This window comes from Abrus precatorius, unplaced genomic scaffold, assembly GCF_003935025.1.
Source record: "Abrus precatorius isolate BTA unplaced genomic scaffold, Abrus_2018 Scaffold6, whole genome shotgun sequence".
NCBI lineage: Eukaryota > Viridiplantae > Streptophyta > Magnoliopsida > Fabales > Fabaceae > Abrus > Abrus precatorius.
Window position 1 is genome coordinate 24000897 of NW_020874406.1, and position 22021 is coordinate 24022917.

Genomic DNA, 22021 nt, shown 5'->3' on the forward strand with positions numbered 1-22021 from the left:
ATTATATTTAAGATTATTTTAACATAAATGAGTATTTTTTTAATCTGATGATTTTCAAATGATCCATAGTTAATTTTGAACATTTATTAAAACTTTATGACTTTCAAAAAATAAAATAAAAAATGTTAGATGAAATTTCAAATTCGTTTATAAAGTTATTTCATCTTTTTTACCTTCTAAGATATTAAAATAAAAAACAAGACATTCGAAATCAGTTGCTCTTGACAGTATAAATTGTAGAAAAAGACAATTTTCTTAAAAAGTACTTTAGTAATGACTGTTCACTGCTGTTAAGCAATTTTTTTTAATATAAAAGATTAGAGTGCAATTTATATTTATTTCTCCAAGAGAGAAGTATATATTTTAAAGTAAGAGGCAAAGAAATTATTTACAACTTATGGTAACTTTTCTACTTAATAACTTATTCTTATAAAATAATTTTTTATTAAATAAACGTTTCTTTTTACTCAAAACAGCTATTATTATTATCGTTGTTGTTGATGTGTGTTTATTATTTTATAATGAAATTAATTTAATGCAAAAATGTGAATTTGTGTATAAAATTATTATAAATTTATCCCAAGACAAATATTAACAAATGTCTTGAAAATACTAGTGAATAATAAGACTCTCATCATTTAGTAATTAAGTTGTAAATAGTAATATTTTAGGATTCCATCCTACACGTTTTTTGCCACTTTGGGAGTTCTGACTTATGCCCTAGCCAAAGCACTGTCTTCTCTGTTTGATTGTTTTCCCCATTTGAGCTTTTGAGCAACTTATCTTATCCCAATTTCATTATTGACAATGGACTTGTGGCGGAAATTCCACAATGAGTAGTGAGTAGATGAGCTCACAGTGATGCGAGTGGAGTGGGGGGTTTCATAGAGAGCCAAAATAGTGTTAATTTTGGGCACATAAAGACGATGGTTGATGTATGGACAACACTAGGAAGAACACTGGACCCCAATCCAAACAAAATGACAATCCCATTGGTGCTCTCTCATTCAGCGCCTACAATCCAAACACACCACCCCAACATGTGAACATTGTCAATATTAACTTACCTCACCTTCACTCAACTATAGAAACAGCAAGAGGGCCAGTTGGTGACAACAATGACAGAACATCCTACCAAGAAACTTTTGTGCCACACGTGAGCCCTGTCAGGTGCATGCACTGTTTCTCAATTGTCACTCATCACTTAACCCATTGTCCTCATTTATTATAATATTCAACATTTCTTTTCTTTTCCTATTTAATTAATAAGGTAAAAGAACACCTACTTTTCTTTTTTAATATAGCTATCCATTGTAGAAGCAATTTTATGTAGACTATAAAACCAAATGGAAAAAGTAATGCACATCAGTTACCCATTAGAGTGGGAGCAACAGGTGGCGTTTCAAACGATACTCGTGATGATTAATTTCCTGTGTTGTTCATTGATAGAGACGGATAGAATGACGGATCCTAATTTCTCTTTGAAATCAATTTCTTTTGGAAGAAGGATACTTCTTTATGCCTCCTACGTTTCTAGAAAATGACATATGGATATAGCTTCAATATGTTACACAGTTTAAGGTAGCTTGTTTTTGTTTTCTTCTATGGTTGTGTCCCCGTGTTTCTGGAAAAGAATTGGAAAATGTTGGAATTCTTAAAAGGATTTATACATTTCAAGGTGGCTTATAACTGTTTTGGGAAATTTGACATGATCCTACTCCAAACCTTTGTTTATATACTTCGGGACAACATCTTTTCTTCAAATCTCAAATCCTCAGTACCCTAAAGCGGCCATGCATTTCCAATAGCCCTTGAATTCGAAATGATTTGGAATATGTTTTGTGCTATGATTTAAATTTTGGTTCATGTTTGCGGCTTTTATAAAAACTAAACCAATGATTAGACTAATTAAATACTCAAGCATTGAATTAAATAGTTTTTAAATTAAAATATAATCAGTTTATAATTGAATCAGTTTATCTTAATTCTTAAAACATTGATTTTGTTCCATTTTAACTTGATTGAGTGAAGTTTTTTTGGTCTGAATTGAGTGAAGAATTAAAATTCGACAAGCAATTTAAGTAGCTCTAACAGGCCATCATTTGTACCCTTGCCAGCCCAACAAAAAGGGAGCACCAATAAAAAGGCTGTTTGGGGGCCAAAGTCCAAAGCCACAATAGACATAACCCGCGATTTTCTTACAAAAAAATAAACGACTCGCGATTTCCTTTAATTAATGTGGGGTTTTAAATTATCACATAAAGAAGGAGATTTGAGAATGATCATAAGCTAACTCTAGTTCAATTGGTTTTAGGTCAATTGCATGAAAAAGAAGTGCTACTTGATCAAATTTTGATTTGGGTATGAACCAACAAAATGTATTAAATTATCTAGCTATGTGCAAATGCAAATATATCAATAAAAGTGAAATTTGTTGCAGAGAATCTTTTATTTACCTCTCTGTCCGAGTCACATCGAACACTAAACCCAAGCAATTATCAAAGTCTGAATTGACGGTCCACCAAAAATTAACCCAGCCCAGACTCCCTGAAGATAAATATTCACATAATCAATTAAATCTTTACCAAGTTGATAAATTTATGTATGTGTTTATATATAAAATGAAAATATTAAAAAAATTTAAATAAATAATTATTCCTTCCCATTTTATTATTGTATTTTACCATAAAAATATATTTTAGAGTCGATTTAATAATGTCCATATTTTTTTATTGTATCTTTATTTGAAAAATTTAACTTTGTTTTATACTATCCTCTGAACAATTATATGTTGAGTTTAAGACTTAATTTACGTTAAATTTTTAAAAGGAACAAATTTTAAATATATTTAATAAATTATCAACAAATTATCATTGACGAGTTATATGGCTTCATAAATTTATTTATTACATTAACAAACAGTTGCTACCTCAGTTTAATATTTAACAACTGTAAAAAATTTACTTTTTTCTTAATAACTTGGTACACGTTTTGTATTAATTTCTATAAATAATAAATATTGATAATTTTATAAAAATTAAATTATTAAGAGTAAAATATACTTTCTTCTCCCTATTAACATACAAAAAGTACACTATATTTTCTTTCATTATAAAATATAATATTTTGACTTTACACCATTAAAAATATTTTTTAATTTAATATTCATATACTATATTATTTTAAATTTAATATTTTATTATTATCAATACTCTACTTTTATTTTTGAAGATGTTAAAACCGCAGCTCATCTAAAACTTTTACGTTTTTATCAAGGTTGAGAATTTTTCTTAACTTTGTTTTTGTTAGCTAATAAGACAAATTTAAAAAATTTATAATAATTTAAAATTTATTAAGAAGTTATCTTAATAAAAAAGGTCGAGTTAAATTTTTGTATCAAATAAATATTTAACAGTAATTTAATTAAAAATTTAAAATATATTAAACCATGAGGTATTTTAATTTTTTTAAGAAAGGGAATTTTAGTATCTTAAAATGAAAAAATTTGAGAATAATGTAATTATATATTTTGTAAGGAAGAGATATATAATTTACTACAATATTATTTATCTTCTTAAAATTGAGTTGAAACAAACACTTAATTTACCGTGCTGTGTGTGTTCGTCTTTTGTCTGGTAGCATTGCTTATGTTTAGACAAAAATGTCTTTTTATTCCTGTCAAGTCTTTAGTTTGCTGCCCTGAATAAATCACAATGGCTTTACTGTTTTGATTTTGCAGAGGCACGCAAGAACGAAGACAGAACAAAAATATCGCAAAGACATAAAACCCCAGAATCAAAAGTAGAATCAGTAGCATGGAAAGATAAAACAGTGGAGAAGAAGAGTAGATATTGGAGAAATTATGGGCCACTTGATCAGTCCAAGAAGTTCATGGACTGGGCCTTAATGATTGAATTTAAATAATGCTGAAATACGCTCTCTTCGTAATTATATAGTTTCCACCAATTTAATATGCCAATCCCTTTGGCAATTATGTTACGAAGAAAGCAGCCCTTCAATTCAGATTTCTTATATCTTAAAGAAGCTCTAGTTCAGTTCACGTTTTGGATCTCCCCACTTCGTTAGATGCAATTTTGCTTTCTCAGCCTGCAATTGTTAACCAACAAAACGATCAAATAAGATTAGATTATTCAAATTCATAACCAATAGCACTGGTGAAAAAAATGACATCAATGAAATAACTAGCTATAGTTACCTCTCTGTCCCAGTCACACCGAATTGTAATCAAGCCCAATATTAATGTTTGAGTCGCTGTCCCACCGAAAATCATCCCCGCCCAGATTCCCTTTGTTCAATTTCATTAACAGTTAGTGTGGGAAATGAGAATCATATCTTAATGCATTTGAATTTCACATCCTAAACAAATAATTGCACAGATTTTTAGAAACGAGACCAAAAAAGGGAAAGAAAACGTACCATAAGTCCTTGATTGAAGACCCAGCCCATCGCAAATCCAAGAGGCACCCCAATAATATAGTAGCAACCCAAATTTATGTATGCAACATATGATTGCCACCCCGATCCTACAGCCACCCCTGTTCAAATTATCCAAATGTTAATAGGTACATACCATATATTTGAGTATATATTTTCTGTTAGTTTAATTTTGATGTACAGTCAGTATAATAAATTTGAATTACTCTGTGGATCAACTAGTACAGTGTGGATATAATTTTTATATTGACTATTATAGATAATGACTCTTCTTAATATAATAATTCATATATAATATACCTCCATTTCAAATCAAATATTTGAAAAATAAAATTAGGTGAAGGGTAACGTGATACCTGAGAGAACTGGCTGAACACTGTTGAGCAGAATTGTGAAGGCTAATAGAAGAGAAAGATTGTTTACTTCGTCAAGGACGGCTTTGCTATTAGAGAAAATGTAGCCGAATTTATCGTGCAATATCAAAATCAACATCCAGAAGAAGAGTCCTATTATAACCGATGTCACCACAGATACCGTAGTAGCAAACTTGGCTCCTTTTCCGTTCCCAGCTCCAAGCTCGTTTGCAACCCTCACTCTGCACATTCCATGGTAGCCAGCATTGTTAGTATTTGTTTTTTGAGTTCTTATAACATAATAAATTAAAATATGGTTTTTAAGTTATGGAACAATGGCATCCCTAGCCCCAATCCGTTTAGCTCCTCTAACATCAAGGGGACGCATAATAACTGGTAATTAAAAAAAAATTAGTTAAATAACATATCCATAATTTCAACTATTAATTTTTGAATTACCCATTATAATTTAGACTTTATCATAATAAATTAATTTTCTTTCACTTTAGAGAAGCATGTTGAAAACAAGCAGATGATCAGCATCTTAAGAGTCAGTTATTCATTTCTCAATAAATTGTTTATAGGAGAATCCTTTTATGAACATTTAATTAAGCCGCACGATGGCCTTTTTATTCTTTCAAGTTGAGCCTACGTTAACTGTCTCCACTCAATATTGCTTTAGTGAACTAATGAACGCGAATTAAATTGCTAATAGCAGTGTGAAAGCAAGGGCGTTGCTAACAAATAGGACACATTGCTGACCAAACAATTGTCCATAGTGTTTCCATTGGAAATTTTAAAATCATGGGACACACGTATGTAACTGCAGCCACCGGATTGTCACAGCCTCCGTATGGGGCAATCAAAAATTTGTTTACAGAAGTTGTCCTTGTCAAAAGCCTAGAACTGTGTCAAATATTGATATTAAATGTTCTCAAGAAAAGAAGGAAGAATTAAAAACTATAGAATCCAAATTCGCATGGAATTTATGTCGAATTGCGTATCAAGCTGCAACACTAGCTCTTCACTACCTATCCAGAGATTTCCATATTGATAGATCATCATTCATTCATATGATCCCTCTTTTAAGCTCCACGACAAACAGTAGCTAACCAATTAATGCACAACTTTTGTTTGACTAGTACCAACTCTTATCTATAGATACCACATATATGTTTTTTTCTTAAATATTTATTGATATTGATAATGATTTCTTGGTGAATTGTGAATATGCAAAAAAAGTTATTTCCGTTTGACACTTCATAATGTCCAAAAGTCTCAATCCCCATCTCAATTTAATCATAGATTATATTTTTCTGGTGCGGAGCATGATTGTCGTGTCGTGTCGTGTCGTTCTACCTATGAATTTTGTGCGACCACGCGGTTTAGCTCAGCCTCAGCCATATGTTTAAGAGATTCTACAGTGTTCAAGAACTAACGGCATTCTTCATCTCACCGTCTATTCTTTTTCAATTATATTTGGTAAGATGTTTATATCAGACTAAGAATAAAATTATTCATTATAAGGCATGAAAAATCTTTCTTTCACGAACTTATTTTTAGAGTGAATTACATTATGTTTTTTAAGATGTTGTCATTTAGTTTGATTATCGAGTCACCCATAAATATCTACTCTCATAAATTTTACGCACTAAATATTTGATTTTGAGCACAAACATACGTTAAAATATTTAGTAGTAATACAGTGAAAATACTTCTTATGAATAATCTCCTTTTTCTAAGTTTTTTTAATGTAAATTGGATTTTTTTAAATAATGTTTATAATTTTATAATTGTATGGATGTGTTCATTTATATCATCCCTATCCGTGACGATGAGCCATTTTTATCTGATCTCACCATCACTCGTATAAGACACATGGCCTCCATTCTTGACTCACACGATTACAAGGAAAACGAAAGTCTAAACTGAGTGAACAAAACAAAATAAAAAAGTAAAATTAAGAAAAATAATATAAGTTTAAATTAAGATATGTTACCCAGTTGCAGCAAAGAATGCCAGAGGAATCATCATTTCTAAACCATTTATAGTCATACTGCCAAACAAAAGACAACAAGGGTCACCTCAAAAAAAAATAATAATAAATAAGAGATAGACAATTTGAACTGGAAAGTGAAACTAAAATCTTAAAGAGTGCAATCAGTAAATAGGTGATTACATCCGCACATGAATATGCACCAATATTATCTACTGTAGTCTTCGGAAACGTTAGACCCAACAAAAAAACTTTCATTTTATATTTTGATTTAGCAAAATATTTTAAAGCACCATTCATTACATTCTTAATATCAGTAAAAGAAATGCCATTTTATGATATTTTTAAAATCAAATAGTAAACAAAGGATAATTATTTGTTAATAACTATTTCAAAAAATATAAAGCGGGTGAAGGAAAAAGAACGAAAATAAAACATGTAATTAATTATATAATAAAAAAAGAAAAAAGTGAAAATAAATGTTATTTAGTAAATAAAATATAATTACCATATGGATAAAGCGTCGACGGCAATCTCTGCGTTCTGAAGATTCCCAGTCATTAATATGAGAATTCTGTAATACCAGTTCTCCAAGCTGTAAATGCAAAATCCAGCGAATTGAGACAAAACACAAAAAGCATTCTGACACAAAAAGAGGGAGGGAAACAGAGAGAGTACCAAAGCATGACCCCAGAAGCAGCAGAGAGTTTGACAAACTCCCAAAGCCCAGAAAATGCTTCAACGGAAAAACCAGTCCAAGTGTGAGGACAACCACCCCAAACAGAATAACCAAAAAGGCCCAGAGTCAGAACCCACCAAGAGAAGTTAGTGGTAGCAGCAGTACCGATAACCCCAAACTGAAGCTTAAACACAAACAACCAACTCACAAACACATGCACCAACAGTGCCAGCAGTGACACCCACGCAATAGACAAAGTCTTCAACTGGCTCTGCAAAAACCTATTCAAAGGAAACTGAAACGCAAAAGCAAAGTGAAGCGGTATCAACCACATTGCCACCTCCCCAGATAGCTCTGCCAACTCCTCAGGCTGCCCCAACACCTTCAACACCGGCGTTGCAAATAGATAAATAGGTAAAAGCAAAACACAGCAAATGAAAAGAACGATCCACGAACGCTGCATGTACACACCCAACATGTAGTACTTCTTCGCCCCATATGCTTGCCCACACAGCGTTTCCAAAGCGCTTGCCATGCCCAACTAATTAATCAAGCAAAAAAAATCAATAACATACTAACAAAGTACCCAAAATAATATATTCTATGTGAATAATAATAATATAATAAAAACAATACCAAGAGGCCAAAGTCGAATCCCACGATAACATTATTGGCAATGGAGATGGCAGCGAGTTCGAGATCACCGAGGTGGCCCGCGAAGGCTTGTGTGATGACTAACATGGAATAGGATGCTATACGGCTGAAGATTGCGGGGCCCACAATGTGCCAGAGTTTCTTTGATTCAACCCAAATTTTTCGTGCAATGTCTTCATTCTGTTCTTCTTCATCCGTTAAAGGGTGAGCTTCTAACAATGGAACCTTTACTTCTCCCAACGATGGAGAATCCTTCCCCTTGCTTGGCATCTCTGAGTGCCGCGTACACGCTGCTCTGCGGTTAGTTTCTTTTGGGTTTCGAAACACAAAAGTGAAACGAACAAAAGAAAACGGAAGAGAAGTGATGACGAAGGGTTCGAAAGTAGGAAGCTTTTAAACAGTTGTTTTTTGGTCTTATCTCATTCGTAAGTAAAATTAATGATTACATTCATACACTTGCATTTTTGTTTTTATTGTATTATGTTATTTATCTTTATTTCTGCAACCCAAAAAGTAAAGTATACAAGTAACAAAAATAATTGATGAGATTCTTAGAATGGAGTGTGAAATAAACGAGGGAAGAGAAGGATAAGAAAGAAAAAAAAGGAAAGAAATTGAAGAATGAATATAAGAGAAAGTGTATGTAAAATATATTAATAATTAATAGAGTCAAAGCAATAATATTAAATATGTTTTTTTTTAAATATTAATAATAATATGGTAAGAAACACAAATTTTTATTCTATATTTGATAGATGTAAAAATTAATTAATTAATTTTTTATTTGAATGAGTGAAAAATAAGTAAATTACACATTTTAAAATTATTCATATTTTTTTTAATTTTATTTAATATAACAAAAAAAATTACTCTTAATAATTATTTGAAAATGTTTAATTTAATTGAATGATATTATGAAATGCTTGAAAAACTATTAACATATTGTTCAACATTTTTTTATTATTTTTTTATTTTTAGAATAATATTTCAAAAAAAAATTACAAAAAGTATACTTTAACATTTTGAATAAAGTTGACTTGCACGGCCTGAGCTTTTATAATGAAATTGACTTGCACATCTTCCGCCTTGCATGTCATGAGCTTTATTTAAATAATATAAAGGACTTTTTTTTTTTCTCTCGATATAGACCATCTGTTAAAGGCTTGTTAATAATATTTTAACTCTCTACACAAAAAAAGATGCAACAGTTTAAGAAGCTAGCTTCTATTATTTTAGAGGTTCTTTTTGGCAAACTTTACAAGCATGATTTAGTTAAATAAAATAATTTGTACTTAAATGTTATGTTATCTTTAAAATTTTGGAAGATCAATGACTTCAGACGTTTTTCATTTTTGTTCCAACACGAAAAAAGTCCATTGAAATGGCATTAAAACGGTGAAAAGGGGGGAATTAGAAAAAAAAATGAAATCAAACAAAAGAGAAAATTTTAAAAATGACGTAAGAAAAACAAAATATAAAAATGTTAATAAATATCTTCATTTTAAAAAAAGTTTCTATTAAAAAGTTATTAGTATATCTCTGTCATAATTTTTAAAATATCTTTAACATGAGTTAAAAAAATTAACTTCCACTATTAATTTTTAATTAATACTCTCGAGACCCTAATTAATAAAGCTCATATGATAATATATTTAATTATTGTAATTCAGATTTTTTTTAGAGGATGGATTACTCTTCACTGCAGTCGCCACATTCGTTGTTTTCTTTTTTGACAGCCCCAAGTGAGTTGTTGCTGTTACTCTGTGTCCGGAACATGAGCATGCCTTTTTAATAAATAATAAAAAATGCTAACATTGTAAAATAATTTAAATTTATAAAATAGTTATATTTTATTAAAAATATTATTTATTAGGCCAAAATATAACAATATAATAAATATTTTTAAATAAAATTTACTATTTTTATATATTTAAAACTGGTAGATTTTACAATATTTTGTTGTAAAAATAATTATTATGATTAATTTAAAATTAATAGTATTTAGAAATATATAAAAATTTATAATTTTTAAAATATTAAAGAAATTATAACTACCAATTTTAATAAAATATATGATATTTTAAAAAATTTACGGGTAAGGTTGAGATCATTTTTAAAAGTAACCTTTAAAATTAAATGTTAAGAATATACAAGTCTGGTGAAGGCTGGATAAAAAGGAATCATCTTGGCATTTTGTGTGTCCAACCAATTGCACAGCGTAGAGGGTGTCACTGCTTACGTATCATATTTTTGTGAGCATATTGATGTCGTGAAATAATTATAGGAGTGTCAAATCGTATGTCTTCACGGGCCCCCCTGAGCTCCTTAAAATGACATGTCGGGCTTAATATTTTCTACCTGTCGATATGTTTACTCCACAATATTTTAGTTTGTTCAAATGTGAGTGATTTAAAAAATAAAAATACTTATTATTATTATTATTATTATTATTATTCACCAGTATAAAATGCTCGTGTTAATTTATACATTTTTTACTTTTTAAATTTTTATTATTATTCACTCGTTGATCTATCAATAGATTAGATTAAAAAATTTAAGTCATTTTAAAATAAAAACGAGGCAAGTCAAGGCAGGTTAACACCCTTTCATACTCTTTATACTACTAAGAATTGAGAGACATACAAATATGTTTTTTTAATCTATTTATATTCAATGATTTATTAAATTTTATTTATTTATAAATTTTAAAAATTATCTTCTCGATTTCTGCTAATGATATTTTGATTTAAATTTTGAAAGTTAATATTATTTGAGAGTTTTTTTCAAGTTTCTATTTTGTTTTAAACGCTATCTCCACCACATATTTGATCTCTATCTGCTGATGCTCCGTGTTATGAATATTGCTTTAGCACTCAAGGTAGACTTGTTTATGAAAGAGAATGAAAGTCTCAAATCCCAAAGCAACGTGATTTAGATATATTTGGTGAAGAATTTGAGTTTTTTATTTGGTGAAGATCTTGGGACAAATTTAACCCAAACCAGTACTCTCAGCATTAATTTCAACCTAGATACTTCTAAATACTTTTCAATTAAGAAAAAATAAGTGTTCCGAAGTAAACGAAAAATAGATTTATTAAATATTCATGTTAAACTTGTTATTAATAAATATACATACTTAATGTAATCGGTTCAGCTAGGAGACGCATTAAATGCCCCTTTAAATTCATAGCACGGAGCAACCACTTTTTTGTAATTTTTCTCATCCTAAAACAAGCGTACCTTTTAATTATCTTTTGCACGCAATTTTTTATCCTGAAGGACATCCGAACATAAAAAGATAAAAATCGAAGAATCAGTATGTTTATTTACATTTTTAAGAAGAGAAACAACAAACTCTAAGTCATATATCAAAACATAAAAATAAATAAATTAACAATATGAACAATTATACTTGAATTGAAAAACAAAATAAAAAATTACATTGCGTTAGAGTTAGAGAGAAGAGAGAAGATTACATAATAAATTAATGCTTATATAATTGCTTTTCAATCTTGTTTCTACATGTTCCAAGCTCTAGAGTGAGAAAAAAAGCACTAATGAATTTGGGTTCTGCCTCCAAAGTTCTATTAAAACGATTAAAGGCACATGTTTATAAGTTTCAACATTTTCAACTCGTAGTTACTAGCATTGTATGCGCAGAAACATGAACACCTAATAATAATCATCTTTAAATATTATAGCTACGATCAAGTTGGGCAAAATTCTACTTAGAATTCAGAACTTAGCCTTTCTATTTTTGGACGGTGGAGAAAAAAATAAGAACAAGAAAATTATAATATTTGCTTGAGTTTTAAGTTATAAAGTATGAGAAAAAAAAATGGAAAAAATTCAAAGTCTTCATTTTTAACTTTAAATTTTCCCTTTTCTCTTATTTGTTTTTTTCTAAGTTCAAACGTAGATCATAGCAAGTTTGAGATATGTTGAAAAATTTATGCAATTAATGGTTCCTGAGTTGCAGAAATGCACACGGAAGAGAAACTTGGCAAAGACACAACAAAGTGTAAGAGCATTAATCACATATGAAATTAAATTCCGTAAATTCTTTTTCCATATTTTTCACGTTCAATCAACCATGCAATTAGTAATAAGAATAAGTTGACCCAAAACAAAGCCACCGCGGGTCTACTTGTTTTGAAGCCATGGAGAGTTCCAAATCATTACGCGCATTTGCGTGTGTTTCTCGTTTAAAGTTGTGATCAGGAAAAAGCATTGAGGATGAGTTTGCATTCCAATCATAGTCGTGAAAGTAACCACCATCTAAAGAAGCGAAAGCTTGCATGACAACTATATAATTGCTATTTAAATCGAAAGAAAATGTTCACTACTCAATTAATGCGACGAAATGTCAGGTTGATGGGCAGGTTAGTTAGATTATTGACACCATTAACGTTTCTTGGAGAAAATCGTAGGTATATTGATATTTCTTTGAACTTTCTATAGAACATGAACATGAAGTGGCCCGCGAAGGCTTGAGTGCTGAAAATTGCGGGGCCCGCTATGGACCAGAGTTTCTTTGATTCATACCAAACCGAACGTGCGAGGTCTTCGTTCGGTTCGACCAATGGATCCTTTGTTTCTCATAAAGATGAAGAGGATCATTTAGGATCATTTTTTCCCACTCCTGTCAAAACCATCGTTCTTACTGTCTTCGCATTCGTCCAAATTGTTAAACCTTGCACAAAATTCATCTAGTCCCGTACATCTTAATACGGTGAGGGAATCTATCAGTAGATATTTTTTATATAATATCAAGTCAGAGATTTTCTTTTAATACATAAACACTTTAACTCGATACTTTATTTAAAATATATCAAACTATTTACTATTTAGACTAATTTTTATTTATTAATTAATTTTAAATTATTTATAAATTCATATATTGAATATTTTTTATAAAAACTAAAGTAAACATTAATTAATTTTGTAGAGATAAAATATTTTTAAAAATGTGTTTGAATAAATGTATTTTAAAAATAAAATAACTAAGAGAAAGAAATAAAGAAAAAAAAAGATATAAAAAATAGGCCAATTTATTAAAATATTAAAATTATATCTAATAGTGAAAATTTTATTTTATTAAAAATAATTATAAAAAGATATTTTTATTAAATTAATTATTATTATTAGTATAATTTATTTATTTATTTAAATGAGTACTTTTTAATATATTTTATTTATATTTATTTAAATAATATTTTTTATTAACGTAAAGAAAATAATTCTAAAATTTGTGACTGTTGTTGTGTCTCGACTCTTGCCATTTCTGTGGAAAGTTTTTGATACATAATACAAAACTCTCAACAATTTTTAACCATTCGTAAATTAAGATAAAGATTGATAGAGAGTGAGAGATAAAATAGTCCAGAAACGATTTTAAGAATTGGACACCCAGTATAAAACGTTGTACATACAAATAACAAAACTGTATTTTAATAAATCAAATCTAATTTTGTTAAATAAAATTCAATATATAACTTGACAATAAAAAAAAATAAAATTAAATAAGATATTTGGTTATTTTAAAAATCTAAATTTTTAAATCTAATTTGTTATAGTTATAGATTAGGCTAATAAATCTAGATTTTTTTTCTACCCTAATTTCTTCGCCACCATAACCCTTTGGATGTTGAAGAATTCAAATCAACTGACCGAACAACAAAGCAAGAAGTTCGCTGTGACTCACTCTACTAAAAGATCGTATGCTCTCGTAATTGTTAATAAATTTCAATTAATAATTAAAAATATGTTTAAAAAATATCTTAATGCTCTCCATAATGCATATATAAGCTAAAAAAGTTACCCCATATAATTTTATCTTGATAGAAAATTTGAAAAAATCAATTCATTTCAAAACAAATCACGTGACAATTGGGTTAATATAATTAAGACAAACTAAAAAGGAAGTCAAACCCTGATTTATATTTAAATTTAAAATTAGTTCATTCACAATTATTAAAAGCTGTGTTTAGTCTCTATTATCTATTACACACAATATGAATTTTACTCACACAAAATGTTACAAGTAACACAGTGCTCAATTATTTTTATGCAACTAGCGTCTCCAAACATATTTAACTATGCATTTTTTAAAACAAATATTTCCAAATTTTGTCTCATAAAAATAAGAAAATGCAACTCTAGTGATGTCTAAAAAGGACACTTTTTTTTTTTTGAATATACGATCCTTTGATAATGTCTCTAGATGGTCTTTCTGATAATATTTCAGCTTTAAAAAAAAAAGATACAATTGTTCAAATATGGTGTTGTTTATTAAATTAAATTAAAATTTTATCTTAATAATATGAAATAACATAAATATAATGTTTTATTAAAATAAAATCTTAATTTTAATTAATAAATAATACTAACAACACTGACATAATAATACTTAAATTTTGCTTGCGAATAGGTGCAAACCGAATTGAACTAGCCTGAAATCGGTAACTGTATCATCGAACCGGTTGGTATGTTGGTAGTAAATTAAAAGATTGTTTTATCTTAAAAGATTACTTAAACATTTAAATTAAAATATTATTTTATCTTAAAAAATTAAATTAAATTAAATTAAAAAAATTTAAATTATTAATATGAATTTAAATTAAATTAAATTAAAATTTTACTTAAATCTAGAGGATAAGTACAATTTAATTGAATTTTTAATATATCTTTAACGTGATTTTAAATGAATTTAACTAATAATATCAAAATATTAATTATTAAAACTTATAATAATTGTTTTTTTTTACATAATATAGGCTTCTTACTGTTCAAACCTATGAGCTGATGGATTGCGCTGCCCTGCCCTGCATTTTGCAGATGAGTCGTTTCTTTTTTATGGCTGCAGAAGAGTAGCTGCTGTATACGGAACATGACATGCCTTTTCAAAATATAAAAAAATATATTAATATTAACTTTTAAAAATTGAATTTATAAAATAGTTCAATTTCATTAAAAATAAATATTTATTATACTAAAAATATAATAAATATTTTAAATAAAATTTACATTTTTATATAATTAAAATTAATTATAAAATGAATGTCAACAACATCCTACATAATAAAAACAAACAATCAAGTCTTGTGAGGACTGACAAGATGAAAAAGGCAGAGACGGTCACTTTCCCTTACCCTGTCGAAGCATGGCGTCTAGTGTCACTGCTTACGTATCGTATCATACTTTTGAAGCATCATTTTCCTATTGTGGACAATTGCAACTTTTTTTTTAACATCCAAATCAATAAGAGCATATAAACTTAAATTATTACATCAGAATTACGTATGATTACAAATACATGTTAGAAGAAGGGAAAAGATAAAATAGAGAGCAAATTAGATATTGAATTTAGATTACATATAATAAAAAAATGCTGAGTTTAGAACCTAGCCTTTCTATTTTTGGATTGTGCGAAAAAAAAAACAAGAATAAGAGAATTTTAAGATTTGTTTGACTTGAAATATAAGCGGTAAAAAAATTATCTAGAAACAAAATAAATTTAGAGTTTTTTTTTATTAACTTTTAAATTATATCTTTTCCATATATTTTTTTAAAAGTTCTTCGAGGGTAGAGCATAACAATTTTGAGTTAAGAACTTGTAACATAATTTTTTAAAGATGTTTTTAATTATTAGTTAAAATTAATTTGAAAATATACATTTATGTAAATATTATTTTTTATTTTTAAATTATCATTTTGTAATTTTTAAAAAATTATAACTAATAATTTAAAATATATTCAAAAAAGCGTTGTTTCCGTACTTTTTTACACTCCCATGAACATTTAGGGAAGAAAATTCTAATGGGCAGCGATAGCCTCATGCATGACCCATAGACATCTTAGGTTGGGCTCACAGTCTGTTCCTTGTCGCTGGTTATTGTTGTAACCTAGAGTAGGTATATTCCCATCTATCTTCTTAATTAAAAGCTAATTGACTACAACAATAACATGGGATTTACCTAAACAAGCAAACAAAAAGTATTGCTTTCCTAATATCTAGTATTAAATTCGTGAAACGCACGAATAGATAATTATATATACAAATTTTAATTTAACGTTGCTCTAAATTATTGACATAAATAAAAAATAAAAATAAACACTCTCTAAGATAGCGTATTTCATACGTCAAGATATTTCTTCTTCTATCTGTTAGGATTTCTTCATCCTAGAGTGTTCTTTTTGAGAGTGTTGCGTTACTGCACTCCTGATGGCCTGTTTTGTAAGGATAGTGAGTGACATCATAGGGAGTTCCCTGAGGTTGAGCTATGGAAGTTGAAGAAAGCTTGAAATACATGGATCTTGTTGAAGAGAAGATATAATCTAAAGAAGAACTAGATCTGATGGCTCAAAGCATGAAGAAAGTCAAAACAAGCTCAGATAGCACCATGGATGTGGTAGATCCACTTGAATAAGGACAAGGTAGCAACACAGTTTCTTCTTCTAACCAAGTGTTTTTTTCCTGAGTCTTCCTTTTGCATGTTGTATAAGAAGAAAGTAATGGCTAATAATGATATAGATATGGGTTTTAATGATAAAGAAATAATAAAATCAGTTTTGAAAGAGTTAAATCTCCCTTAAGAATTAGATGAACTGGTCATAAAGGGATCTGAGGTTCAGAACCTCTTCCCTGAATTAAAAGTCCCTGTAGAAGACTATGAATTATAGTGTAACCCATGAAAATTTACATTGATTGTGAAGCTTTTAGGAAAAACCATTAGTTTTAACTTCCTTAATAAAAAACTTAATAATATCTAGGGCAAAAATGGTAATCTAAAAATTATGACCCTTAATAATGATTTCTTTTTAGTGAAAATTGACAATCTTGACGATTATAAACATGCCCTCTTTGAGAGTCCCTGGCTAATATTAGATCACTATCTCCTTGTTCAGAGGTGGAGACCTTTATTTAGGAGTCAAGATTTCTGTCTTAGGAAAATTGTTATGTGAGTTTGTATTTCTGATTTGCTTCTTAAACTATATAATGAGAAATTTATCTGTCAAGTTAGTGTCTACCTAGGGACTATGTTAAAAATAGACCCTCACACCTCCTTACTTTCTAAAGAAAAGTTTGCTAGGTTCTGTATTGAACTTGATCTAAATAAAAGTTGATTCCATTGTTTAAAGTCCTAGGTCAGGAGTTTAAAGTGGAGTATGAAAAGTTGCATTTCATTTGTTTTTGGTGTGGGAAGTATGGGCGCAGAGTGAAGTCCTATAATGAAAATTCTAAGCAATATCCAGGACTTTCAGAACCTAGTTCTCTAGCCAATAGCCCTGATACAGTGATAGACCTTGCTCCCAACAATATAGAGATCCAATCTAGGGATACTATTCAGATTGTTCAAGAGGATATCTCTAGGGAGGAGCATAGTAAATTTAGCCTTTGGATGCTAGTGAAGAAGCCTATTAAGAAGAAACCTATACAACTCAAGAATAATAGTAACCCTACAAGCTCTAGTAAAGGTAAGGAATCCCTACTAGGGTCTAGGTTTGGCATTTTAGGTAGCTCCCATGATATTTGAATAAGGAAACTTTCTCTGATAATAGGAATATGGAAACTTTAGTGGGAGGAAATTTTAATAAGACATGGAACCCCTAGTTAGGGGATCCTCCTGATATCCTCATGCTTTGAATGTTGATCCAATATCCATACCTAATAGTGAATAGTTGGGTTCCTTAACTAACCCCATGACTTTGGACTACAGTCTTGTGCAGGTCCAACATCTTAAAAATGTTCTTTAACTTCCCTCTCCTTATTAATAAATTGTTTGTTCTGGAATTGTAGGGGTGTTGAAAATAAGACCTTTGCTAGGTTAGTTAATGACTTAATTAGAATTCATAATCTAGATTTTCTTGCTTTATTTGAACCTAGAGTTAGCCTAGATAGGGCTGACAAAATAATTAACAAAAATTAATTTAGATGGTTCAATTAAAGTTGATGTAATGGGTTTTTATGGGGGCATAGGTTTGTTAGAATACTAAGAAGGTTAAGGCCTCAATTATTTCAAAAATCAAGTTTATTGTGCACTTTAAAGCTAGTATTTTTGGACATCCAGATTGGATTCTCTCATCTATATATGCTAGTCCCCAGAGTAAAGCTAGATCTAAACTGTTGGACAAAGTTAATGGACTTCAGTAAAGCTGTCCAGTGTCCTTGTTGCTTAATAGAGGACTTTAACTCAGTTTTGTATGATTGGAAAAAATGTTGTGGTAGTTTTGTGAGTCACTAGGATAGGAAGAAATTTACTGATTGCTTAAATAGTTGTGAGCTTTATGACTTAGGTAATAAGGGTAACCTTTTTACTTGGCATGGAGATTGCCTAAAAGAAAGGTTAGATAGGGTTGTTACAAATGACCATTGGAATACTTAGTTTTCTAATAGTTCAATTACCTATATCCCTATTTTAAAGTCTGATCATATTGGGCTCTAACTCATAATTAGATCAAATAGTAATGCTATGAAGCCTTTTAAGTTCTTAGCCCCCTAGATCTCTCATTCAGAATTTCCTGATTAAGTTAAAAAGCCCTGGGTTCCCACTTGTACCTGGACTAAAAACATCTAGAGATTCAGAGGTAATATTTCTTATTGGAATAAGGCTACTTTTGAAAATATTTTTAATAAGAAGAAGTTGATTTTGAGTAGAATTAAGTGTATTTCCTACAAACTAGGATTTATAAAAAATCCTTTTTTATGCAATCTAATGAAAACTCTTTGGTCTGAATACCAACAAATTTTGGACCTGGAAGAAGTTTACTAGTTTCACCATTATTCACCATTATAGATTTAAATGGATTAAGTTAGGTGAGATCTAATACCTTAATTTATTTTTTCAAATAAATAATTTTACAATAAATTGAGAATAACAAAAATTTCATTCAAATGGTTTCTAATGCATGTTTTCAATAAAGTATTTCAAAATAAGGAAAGTTATAAGTTTAAGACAAAACAAATGTTACAGGACCAATTTAAATACATCACAAATTTCAAAACAATAGTTTTCTAAGTCCTATAATAGTTTCATCCCCTCCATTCACTGAGCCTGGTGCTGATCGTCTTAGTCACTTAAAAAATAAACGTAAGAGTGAGTACTCTACACTATCACACACAAGCACAGAGACTCACCTTACACATTTCACACATTTGCTAACATAATTCAAATCAAGTATCAACAAATACAAGTAATACTTTTTAATATTCCATTCAAAATCACAAACAGATGCGTTCATTGCACCATCAAACAATTCACATACAACACCTACGTACGCTCACTGTGATCATAGATCCCTTATGCCTTCAACCTTAGGGACTTACTCAGTTTTACACCGTAGATGATCGTCGAATAGCTCCCGCTCCACAGACACCACGTGTGCGCTATTGGACCCCCTAGCAAAGGTGTCAATCAGAGGCCGAGTTAGGAGAAAAGTGTGTAATCTGTGGTGCACTCACGATTACTGTTGGTATCACCACCACCCTCTCTTCTCAAGATATTTCTACTGCCCTTATCTTTCACACCCCTAATGTATTGTTAAACCATTAATAGCTTTCAACCAATTCAAACTCAATCACATTCAGCATGCCATTCACACATATTTTCACCCATTTCATATTATTCAACATTAATCAATGGCCTGTTCACACATATCAACCACATTCTACTCAAACACAGAAATTCTATCACTATCCTATTGCAAATAAGTCATTTTATAACACACAACATCCACTATTCATCACACACATTTCTCAATATCAAACACATTATGTTACACACTAAATTTCCATCAAAATCCAATCACAACTAAACCATTCTCATCAAATACTCATCATTCTATGTTTTATCTTAATTACATTGCAATATATGACACAATAAATAAATTCTAATTACAACAAGATAGGGTAGAGTCTCCCCTTACCTCGGATTAAAAACTCAACATAATTTAATGATAGAAAATGTTCTCCACACAGTGTTTTGTCCTAAATGCATAGAAAACTCCATAAAAAACTGAGAAAATTAAAGAAAGGCACAAAAATCGAAACCCTAACTCACAAAATGTACCTCCAAATGTCCAAAACACAACCACAACCTTCGATCTTGCACCCAAATGGCTTTAGAGATAATTTAATCAGTAAAATAAGGTTGAGAATTGAGATAATCGAAGAAAGGATCAACGGAAAGGTGAAAAATAAATTTTTTGAATCCTAAATTTCTCAAATACCCTCGCGATACTCTCGCTACAGTGAGACATTTGTCATTATAATGAGACCCCTTCTCGTTGCAGCAAAAATTTCAGACAAAGTTGTACTCTGATTTCTGTAGAATCTTACTACAATGAGACTCTCTTACTACAGCGAGACTATACTGAGGAACCTCTCGCTTAAGCAAAAACGCAACAGAATCATGCGAGAATGTCCCTCCAACACACACTTAGCCTATTTTTTCAATCAATCCAAACACACCTAACTATCAATTCATATCAATATCCATAATTATACTTATATATATTCATCTACATGTACTCACGTCATTACACACATCAATTACACATTCAAATAGCAATTCACAATTTATATTAATATACAAATTATCATTATAAAAATTCGGGGCATTACATGATAGAAACACAAAATTCTGTCATAAAGATGCTATTTTTAGAAGGAATAAAAATATTCTTGAGTCTTTAAAAGACATGTATAACAATTTTGAATATGATCCCTGTCAGGCTAGAGACTTATTATTGAGTAATCTATAATATTTTATACTTGTTCAATGTTAATTGAAGGATTATTTGGTATTGGAATAGATTTAGATGGAGTTTGAAATTATTTTTAAAAAAAAAGAAAAAAAAAAGAAAGTGAACAGTACCGTATGAACAGTGTCAGATGAACAGTAAAACCGCCTATGAACAGTGCAAACCGCGTATGAACAGTGAAAACCGTGTATGAACAGTGAAAACTGTGTATGTACAGTGACTGCTGACGTCATCAGTGACATCATCATGACGTCATGGCTGACGTCACATACGTGTACAGTACGTGTGCACAGTATTTTTCGGCATGAATAGTGCCCTGAACAGTGTTTCCGGCATTAAAACAAGTAATATTCGGTAGATCTAGTGTGAATCATCTTTCTGAGGTAAGGGGAGTTTACTTTAACCTATGAACTACGTTTTGAACGGTTTAATATGCTATTTCAAGATGTTTTGATATGATTTTGTTAGATCTATTGAATAAAAGTTATTTTCTAAGCTGTAACTGCTGTTAATTGATTTAAAATGCTGAGATTCTGGCTGATCTATCCTAAACTTGCCTTACCTGAGCTGTTAAAATAATTTTAGCGGTGTGCATCATGCTGAGATATATGTTTTGCATCATTATAGAGCCGAGTTACATGTTTAGGTGGGTAGACGTGTAACAGTAAGCTCATGCTGAGCTGTTGTGCTCTGCTGTCTGGATCCAGATACCGAAATAGGTCGCTCCCGGACCGGCTCGGTTCCTTCTGGATTACTTAGGCTGTGAAACCAGTTGGAAACCGTTTTCATGCTGTGCATTAGATGGGCTGGAAATGCATGGGATTATTGCTGTGAGAAATATTTTGCTCTATATATATGATTTTATTTTAAGTTTGGTAAGCTCACCCTTGCATTTCTTTCTATGTCGTTGTATGCGTGTGTACTGCGATGATCGTACAGTGGTACGTGAGCAGATGTAGCAGGTGTTGCATCTACTTCACAGGCTGAGGGGCCAGTGGAGAAATGATAGAAGCTGAAGTCGAGTAATATTGCATCTAAGTCCTTTTTCCCTATATTTTGAGACCTCATGTAGAGGGAGCTACGTAGTATAATTTTGGGTATTTTGAATATTATGAATTAAAT

The 22021-nt window shown here is 30.1% G+C and overlaps 1 protein-coding gene across 3 annotated transcripts; it reads right to left on the minus strand.

Moving 5' to 3' along the window:
- Positions 1-1264: 1264 nt before the first annotated feature.
- On the minus strand, positions 1265-8760 carry LOC113868401 (protein DETOXIFICATION 27). 3 transcript variants are annotated; one of them, XR_003505361.1, is made up of 9 exons: positions 8120-8760; positions 7483-8024; positions 7313-7399; positions 6808-6864; positions 4812-5050; positions 4438-4556; positions 4217-4306; positions 3608-4107; positions 1265-2547 (listed from the first exon to the last, which is right to left on the minus strand). XR_003505361.1 is itself a non-coding variant. In XM_027503926.1 (9 exons), the coding sequence occupies exons 1-8, from the start codon at positions 8405-8407 to the stop codon at positions 4048-4050; spliced, it is 1482 nt and encodes a 493-aa protein (XP_027359727.1). In that variant the 5' UTR covers positions 8408-8552; the 3' UTR covers positions 3884-3931; positions 4042-4047. The 3 variants fall into 3 exon arrangements, 2 of the variants coding, with proteins under 2 accessions (XP_027359726.1, XP_027359727.1); XM_027503926.1 differs by lacking the exon at positions 1265-2547 and having other exon boundaries at positions 3884-3931; positions 4042-4107; positions 8120-8552; XM_027503925.1 differs by lacking the exon at positions 1265-2547 and having other exon boundaries at positions 3510-4107.
- Between the last annotated feature and the right edge of the window lie 13261 nt (positions 8761-22021).

Excerpts from the sequence above, each read along its gene's own strand:
- LOC113868401 (XM_027503925.1), bottom strand. The coding sequence starts at position 8,407 with ATGCCAAGCAAGGGGAAGGATTCTCCATCGTTGGGAGAAGTAAAGGTT. Across the intron at positions 8,025-8,119 it reads GATTCGACTTTGGCCTCTTG|TTGGGCATGGCAAGCGCTTT; the intron begins GTATTGTTTTTA and ends TTGATTAATTAG. Across the intron at positions 4,307-4,437 it reads TCTTCAATCAAGGACTTATG|GGAATCTGGGCGGGGATGAT; the intron begins GTACGTTTTCTT and ends AATTGAACAAAG.